This window comes from Suricata suricatta, chromosome 10 (assembly GCF_006229205.1).
Source record: "Suricata suricatta isolate VVHF042 chromosome 10, meerkat_22Aug2017_6uvM2_HiC, whole genome shotgun sequence".
Classification (NCBI taxonomy): domain Eukaryota; kingdom Metazoa; phylum Chordata; class Mammalia; order Carnivora; family Herpestidae; genus Suricata; species Suricata suricatta.
Window position 1 is genome coordinate 124,405,005 of NC_043709.1, and position 9,073 is coordinate 124,414,077.

Genomic DNA, 9,073 nt, shown 5'->3' on the forward strand with positions numbered 1-9,073 from the left:
TGGATCAATAAGATGTGGTTTATATGTACAATGGAATACTACATGGCAATGAGAAGGAATGAAATCTGGCCATTCGTGGCAATGTGGATTGAACTCAAGGGTGTCCTGCTAAGTGAAATAAGTCAGGCAGAGGAGGACAGATACCATATGTTTTCACTCATAAGTGGAAAAGGAGAAACTTAACAGAGGACCTTAGTGGAGGGGAAGGAGGAAAAATAATTGGGTAGAGGGAGGGAGGCAAACCATGAGAGACTCTTGAATACTGAGAACACACTGAGGGCTGATGGCAGAGGGGGAGAGAAGGTGGGTGATGGGCATGGAGGAGGGCACCTGTGGGAAGGAGCACTGGGTGTTATACAGAAACCAACTTGACAAACTATAAAGGAAAAAATATACACTATTGTTAACTGTAATCATCATCCTGCACATGAAATCCGCAGAACTTACTAATCTACTAAGAGGCGGTTTGTACCCTTTGACCAGTTATGTACCCATTTCTTGCGGCCTCCTACCCATGGCAATCACCCGTCTATTCTATTTCTGTGAATGTGGTTGTTTTTTTTTTTAAGATTCACATATAAGTCAGAGCATATAGTATTTTTCTTCCTGTGTCTGACTTATTTTCACTAAGCATAAAGACCCCATGTTTCACTCATTTTGTCACAAATGGCAGGATTTCCTTCTTGTTTGTGGCTAAAAATATTCCATTGTAAATATATCCCCTATTTTTTAATCCATTGATGGATGCTTAGGTTGTTTCTTGACTATTGTAAATAATGCTGCAATAAACATAGGGGTGCAGAGGTAATGATTTCATTTCTTTAAAATACATACCCAGAAATGGGATTATTGAATCCTATGGAGGTTCTATTTTTAGTTTTTTGAGGAACTGCCATACTGTTTTACATAGTGACTGTACCAATTTACAGTCCCACAGCAGTACAAGGATTTCCTTTCCTAAACATCCTTGCCAACAATTTCTCTTGTCATTTTGATAATAGCCATTTTAATAGGTCAAAGTGATATATATCACTATAGTTTTGATTTCCCTGATGCATAGTGATGTTGAACACCTTTTTATGTACCATTGGCAATTTAAATATCCTCTGAGGAGAGATGTCTGTTAAGGTTCCTTGTCTAATTTTTATTTATTTATTTATTTTACCGTTGAATTGCATGAATTTCTTATACATTTTAGATATTGACATTTTTCATATTTGTAGTTAGCAAATATTTTCGGCCTTTCTGTAGGTTGGCCTTTCAATATGTTCCTTCTTTTCCTGTGCAGAAACATTTTTCTTTCATTGTTTGTTTTAGGTTTTATTGCTTGTCCTTTGGATATCATATCTAAAATTATTGCTGAGATCAATGTCATGGAACTTTTTTCCTATATTTTCTTCCAGCAGTTTTATGGTTTAAGTTTTTACATCAAAGTCTTTATTTGAGTTTCCGTTAAGTTTTTATGAGTGGTGTAAGGTAGGGGTACAGTTTTATTCTTTTGCCTGTGAGTATCCAGTTTTCTCAGCATCATTTATTGAAGATTGAATATTCAATAAAAGATTGAGTATTCTTGGATCTACTACCAAATTTTAATTGACTTTATGCATGGTTTATTTCTGGGTTCTTGATTCTGTTTCATTCATCTTTGTGTTTGTTTTTATGCAAGTTCAATACTGTTTTTATTACTATAGCTTTGCAATCATTTGATGCTTGCAGCTTTGTTCTTCTTTCTTAGGATTCCTTTGGCTATTTGGGGTCTTTTTTCTTCCTTACAAATTTGAGGAACGTTTTTCCTATTTCTGTGAAAAAGTCACTGGAATTTTGACAAGGATTGAATTCAGTCTGTAGGTGGTTTTGAGTAATGTGGATATGTAATATATTAATTTTTCTAATCCATAAAGAACAGAGTGTCTTCCTATTTGTATCTCTACTGTTTCTTTCATCAAAGTCTATTAATAGTTTTTATTGTACATACCTTTCATGTCCTTGATTAAATTTATTCCTAAGTACTTCGTTCTTTTTGATGTTTTTGTGAATGGGGTTTTTTTCTTTATATTTCTTTTTAAGATATTTCATTGTTATTGTATAGAAATGTAACTGATCTCTTTATGTTGATTTTGTAATTTTTAATTTATGTTCAATTTGTAATTTTTTTAATGTTTATTTTTGATAGACACAGAGTTTGAGTAGGGGAGGGGTAGAGAGAGAGAGAGAGAGACATAGAATCCAAAGCAGGCTCCAGACTCTGAGTTGTAAGTACAGAACCCGATGGGGGGCTTGAACCAAAAACCACGAGATCAAGACCTGAGCTGAAGTCAGAAGCCTAACTGACTGAGCCACTCAGGCACCCCTGCATCTTTATGTTGATTTTGTATCCTTCATCTCTAGTACTTCTAACAGTCTTTTGGTGGTATCTTTAGGATTATTATACATAAGATCATATCACCTGCAAACAGGGACAGCTTTAATTCTTCTTTTCTGATTTGGATGCATTTTCCTTTTTTTCTTTGTCTGACTGCTGTGGCTAGGACGTCCAGTATCATATTGAATAGGAATGGCAAAGTGGGCAACTTTGCCTTGTTCTTGAATGTAGACTAAAATGTTTCAGTTTTTTGCCACTCCATATAATGTTAGTAATGGGCTTATCTTATTCAGTACCCACTTTATTGAGAGTTTTTATCGTAAAAAGATGCTGAGTTTTGTCAAATGCTTTTTCCACACATATAATTTTTTTTCTGTTAAAGTGGTGTATCACATTTATTTATTTTATTTGATTGATTTCTGAAGGATAATTTTGCTGAGTAAAATATTCTTGATTGGTAGTCTTTTTTCTCAGCACTTTGAATACGTAATCCCACTCTCTCCTAGCCTAGAAGGTTTCTGCAGAGAAATTGCTAGTAGTGTTATGAAGGTTCACTTGTAATCACATAGTCTTTCCTCACTCTTTTTCATTTCTTTTACTTTGTTCCCTGCTGATTAGATAATTCGAAAGTTCCTGTCTTCAAATTCACAGATTGTTTTTATTTATTTTTTTCTTGATCCATTTCCCTGTCAGTGATCACTCTTGCTTTTTTCATCTCATATACACTTCAGCTCCAGGATTTTTTAGTTATTTTTTACTATTTCCAGCTCTTTGTTAAACATCTCATTTTATTCATATAGTATTTTTCTGATTCTACTGAATTGACTTTTTGTGTTTCCTTAAAACTGCTATTTTGAATTCACTTTTGAATCAATTATGGATCTCCCTGTGTTTTGGCTCGATTACTGGAAGATTATTGTGATCCTTTGGTGGTAACATATTTCCTTGATAATTTATATTGTTTGCAATTTTGCATTGCTATCTTGGCATTTGAAGTAGGAGTTATCTCCTCTCATCTTTAATGACTACCTTATCAGTGTGTTGACACCTGGTTTTTTTGCTTCAGTGGTGTGCTGGAAATTCTCTGCAGGAATCCTGGTTTCCCAAATAGGCTCTCTCATCCATGGGTGATTATCCTAGACAGTGTTTTCTAGGGACTTAGAGATGTGGCTGTGAGGGAGGGGCTGCAGGCAGTTTATGGGCTATTGCTGGGTCCACAGCTTAGCCTGCAGTATGTGTGCCTGTTACCTGGTGCACGGGTAGGCAGGACTTTTCCTAGGTCCTTTGGTATCTGGTGCTAGATCCCACAGTCCCTGCAAAGGCAGTCTGGTCCGTGGATGGATAGATGCCAGGTTGTTGTAAGTGGGGGGCCCCAACAAGGTACATCTTATTCATCTAGGATACGGATATCACTCTGACATGGGGGTATTTTAAAAGTAGTTTTCCCCTAAGATATTTCCCTGGTTTCTTCTTCCAAATTTTGTGGACCTCATGCTATATTAAAACTTTGTTTACATTAAGCATTTTATATTTAAAAGCAAAACCATAACTATAACACAAATCTAATTATTACTCCCATGTCTAAGAGTCACTGCCTTTGGGCAGAGAACTCTAACTTTCTAGTGTACTCTTCAGGGTTCTTCAGAATTACTGTCCTGACTGATCTCTTATTAGTTTTCCCCTGTATTTTATGCCATTTTTCCAAGTTCCAAAAAGCTTATACTGTCCCTTTCAGGGCACCTAGATGCCGGCCATTCTAATCTCTAAGAAAATGGTTTTCTCCCATTTTTTTTCCTGGTGACCTGTCCGGTTTAGCTTCCCTCTTCAATAAATCCTTTCTTGTCCTCACAGCTTTTCATATGCAGTGCTTTCAAATCACATTGTATTATAATTGTGTATTTATCTGTGTTTGAAGCAACATACATATGGTTGGTACTTCATAACTGTTCTGTGAATTAATAAATTAAGTTAGATGGGTAAAATTCAGAACTTTATGAAAATTTTCTTTATATTATTTATCAGTAAAATTATTAGAAAACTTTGGGTTTTTATGAATTTGTAGTGGATTTTTTTAATGTAGTTAGCCTGGTTTGCTTATGAAGAAGTTAAAGATGAAAATGAAAAATGGACATCAGCAGAATCCGTGATTACACCAGTGTTTGAGAAGTCCTATTTCATACTAACTGGTGGTCTACTACAAATGAATGATGACAGCAGTTTAAATGTATAGAATCAGGAAATCTATAAATTCTTTATTTCCCTGTGAAGGAATTTTAGCAGTGATTACCTGTTGTGGAAATAAAATGCTGTAGTTTAGGTAGGTAAGAGCTAAAGCAAGAAATACTCTATGAAACACGCTGCTTGAAATGTTAGGATGAGGGTATGTGACTTTGACAAGGAGCACAGTAGTCACCATGGAAGCTGGACTGTGACCATTAAGTGTAAACAACTCCTCTGAGCATTTTAATTGGGATAGGTCACAGAGAAATGGATAATAACTGAAAAAGAATGTGCGATGCAAAGACATTTTCTTTCTCTTTTTAAGATGGGAGCTTTTTTTTCTTTTCTTTTATAGTTTATTGTCAAGTTGGTTTCCATATACCACCCAGTGCTCCTTCCCACAAGAGCCCTCCTCCATGCCCTTCACCCCCTTCCCCTCTCCCATTCTCACATCAGCCCTCGGTTTGTTCTCAGTATTCAGGAGTCTCTCATGGTTTGCCTCCCTCCCTCTACCCAATTATTATTCCCCCTTCACCTCCCCCATGGTCCTCTGTTACGTTTCTCCTGTCCCACTTATGAGTGAAAACATGGTATCTGTCCTTCTCTGCCTGACTTATTTCACTTAGCAGGACCCCCTTGAGTTCAATCCACGAATGGCCAGATTTCATTCCTTCTCATTGCCATGTAGTACTCCATTGTATATATAAACCACATCTTCTTGATCCATTCATCAGTTGATGGACATTTAGGCTTTTTCCATGAATTGACTATTGTTGACAGTGCGGCTATGAACATTGGGGTACCTGTGTCCATTCAGTAAATTCCTAAAGATGGGAGCTTTTAGAGTGTGTGTGTATTCTTTTGGAAATGATCAATAGAGGTAAACATGCTTATTCCATTTTTTGTTTGCATTTCCAAATATTAGAAAGCTTGTTGATTGTATTACATTATCTTTTAATGATTATAGTAATTGTACTTAGTACTCCTATTCATGTTGTGTTGTGGAAGAAGTTGTTTATTCAGAATTGGTTCCATGATGGGGTATTCTCATATAATTGTGCAGATTTAAAGATATTCAAACAGTAAGGCCATTCCGAATAGAACTAATCATTCCTTGATGATTTTAGATATTTAATACCTTTGATAGTATCACGTATAGCTATGATTTTGTTTGGGACTTTACAGTATCTAGTTATAGTAAATTAATACTTGTTTTGATTCCGGGGAAAGGGAAAGATTTAGTTCATCCATAACAGATTATTACTTTTGGATTATAAAGCTCTAAATTGCAAAAACCATGATTCCTGGGTCATTGACATAGATTGTATGCTCAGTAAGTCTGTGTTCAGTGTGGGAATAAACAGTTGGATGAATGAATGAATGAATGCCTGTTGATGAACTTCTCTAGAAGAAGCAAATCTTTAGTTTGCTGAAATCAGATTTTTAATAATGCCTAGGTATAAAGTCTATTTAAACATTTTAAATTTATTTTATATTTTTTATGTTTGTTTATTTTAGAGACAGGGAGAAGCAGAGCACAAGTAGGGGAGGGGCAGAGAGAGAATAAGACACAGAATCCAAAGCAGGCTCCAGGCTCTGAGCTATCAGCACAGAGCCCGACGCAGGGCTTGAACCCACAAACTGTGAGATCGTGACCTGTGCCGAATTTGGATGCTCAACCAACTGAGCCACCCAGGCGCCCCAAAGTCTTTTTATTTTAAAAAAAAAAAAAGTGTAACATTCAGAAATTGTTATGTGTAACTATAGCTAGAAATAGAATAATCCTATAGATTCATTTTCTTATCTATTACTTAGAAACTCTTAACTATTATTTTTACCACATAGTATAAAATACATGCTTTGAAGGCACATTTCCTGACATTGAGTTCAGGGCTTGCTCTTGCCCAGCTGTATGGGATTGGGGAAGTTACTCAGACTTTTTGTGCCTCATTTTCCTTCTATGTAAGATACCTAATAAATCTACTTTATAAGATTGTTGTGAGGTTTAAAATACCTTTAAGACATGTAAAATGCTCCTAATGATGCCTAGATAGTAGCTGCGTAGTGAGTCCTCAACACGTTAATATCATGATTGTTACAAAGGGGTTTCCTTCATACAATCACTTGCACTTTCCAAATAGGTTTTAGTGACAGTAAAAGCTTACTTTTATTGAAAATGACAACAAGAAGAAAATGATATCATTTCTATTAAATAATGCAAGTAGTATTATGATTTTCCTTTGCTTTTGTTAGTTTGGGTCTAAATTTATTACATTGTTGTGCTCCCTTCGTTAGCACATATACTAAAATTGGATACATCTAATCTTTTCTTAATAATATTCTTAGTACATTTTCTATGTTGTTTAATGTTACTCTTTTGTTTAATTCCCTTCATAGAAAATTAGTTCCAAATGTAGAGATTTTAGATCATAAACAATAAGTTTAGATAGTCTTTGTATCTTAAGTGTTGGATATTTGCCTGAAAAGAATTGTTTGGTTTTTCAGACCTGCAAAGAAGATTTCTAATAAAAAGAACAAGGTAAAAATATATATACAATATAATTTTATGTTATTTATCATTGATTTTTAGTTTAGTATATTATTTTGTTAAATATATTTCTTAGAAATATTATTGTTTGGTAAGAAAATAGTATATGAAAGGTATAGTTAAAAAAATAGAAAATCTCCCTTTGTTGTAGAGACATTTTCTGTGAAAAAGTTCCTTAGAAATACTAGCTATTGATGCTGATATCTTTTTGATAAAAATCAGTTCTTTTAAAAAGTATCTATGGTTTTGCTTTTAAATGTTTATTTACTTATTTTTAAAATGTATTTGAGAGAGAGCTTGCACAAGTGGGGAAGGGGCAGAGGGCGAGGGTGAGAGAGAATCCTTAGCAGGCTTCACGTTGTTAGCATGGAAGTCAACGTGGGACTCAGACTCAGGAACCGTGAGGTCATGACCTGAGCCAAAATGGCGTTGGATGCTCAACCACTCAGGGCCACTCAGGTGCCCCTGTTTTTGCTTTTATCAAAAGAGGGGTCTGTATCACTTCTCTACACTTGGTATATTTCATAAATGTTTGGGGGACATTTTGAAATAATACTATTTATTTGTAGGTGAAAAAGCAAATTCATTCTATGGATGACGATGACTTCAGTCCCTCATCTAAAACTGAAGCTTCTACTTACTCTAATCATGAGTATTTCAAGTTGCTCATTGAACAACTTGGCATGGACTGTAAAGGTAGGAAACCTTTTTATGTATATTGCTATAGTAATATGTGCACACTTTGCCTAGTACTGCACCATAGAACACTGATGTACTATAAAGATACTCATCTCATAAATGTTTTATATTAAAATTAAATGAGAACTATTATATAATCTCAGTCAAAGAGTCATAATTTCCACTGTACTTTTCTTAGTGAGCACAGCACACCTTATGTGTTTGTTAACGCTGCTTCTCTTCCGTGCCTCCACCCAAGGTCAGGTCATTATTTTTCTCCTAGATTACTGAAATAAGCTCAGGACGGTTTCCCCTGCCATCCCACCTCCCAGAACCTTGGTCTACACTGCCACCGTAATTATGTATTTTTAAATATTTCTATTTCATCATGTCACCCCCTGGCTAAAGCTTAGCTGTTACTCTCATTGCTATGAGGTTAAAGGCCACAGTCCTCTAGCTTCATCTTGTGTTGTGTTACGTCTTACTTTCCAGCTATCTCTTATCCATTGTTTTATATGTAAGATTGATTTTCTTTTTCCATCAGCTGTGGTTATGTAAACTGCACATATATGAAGTGTATCATTTGATAGTTTTGACACATGTGTACACGTATGGAACGATAACCATATCCAGACAATTAACATATTCGTCACCCCCAGAGGTCTCATGTCCCTTTATATGGCCTTACTGTGAAGCCGCCAAATTGTTTTCTAACGTAGTGGGACCATTTTCCATTCCCAGCACCAGTTCCTCCTTATACATTCATGAACACCTAGTATTGTTAGCATTTTAAATCCTAGCCATTCTGAAGGATATGTAGTTTATTTGTCATTATTGTTTTAATATATATTTCCTTAATAACTGATGATGTTGAGCATATTTTCATGTGCTTGTTTGCTCTCTGTGTATCTTTGAATTGTCCATTGAATGAATTGTCTTTAATAATTAGGTTCTTTTCTTGTTAAGTTTTCAGATTTCTTTTTATATTCTAGACACAGTTCCTTTTGTTTTTTTTGTCTACTGAGACATTTTATTTGCGTGTATGTATTACATCCCTAGAAAAAAAAATCCCAGGATTTTCCCTCCTGTGTGTTTTCATCTTGCTTCTTCATGGTCCATGATTGTAGCCGAGGTTGTCTATACAATGAAACCAAACTGAGCAGATTATTCTGCCATGATTCTAGATCTTTGTGTTGTCCATCAATTCTAGAGCCAACCCCTCCCTGCGTGCCTAACCTGCCTGTGAGGGCCACCACAATTTTCCC

The 9,073-nt window shown here is 35.4% G+C and overlaps 1 protein-coding gene across 1 annotated transcript in view; it reads left to right on the forward strand.

The window, feature by feature from the left end:
* LOC115305366 (ankyrin repeat domain-containing protein 26-like) overlaps window positions 1–9,073 on the forward strand; it is a 115,012-nt gene that overhangs the window by 58,141 nt on the left and 47,798 nt on the right. The window contains exons 18-19 of the mRNA XM_029955586.1: window positions 7,088–7,121; window positions 7,700–7,826. Of these exons, the coding sequence (XP_029811446.1) occupies window positions 7,088–7,121; window positions 7,700–7,826 (161 nt within the window). The remainder of the gene's footprint in view (window positions 1–7,087; window positions 7,122–7,699; window positions 7,827–9,073) is intronic.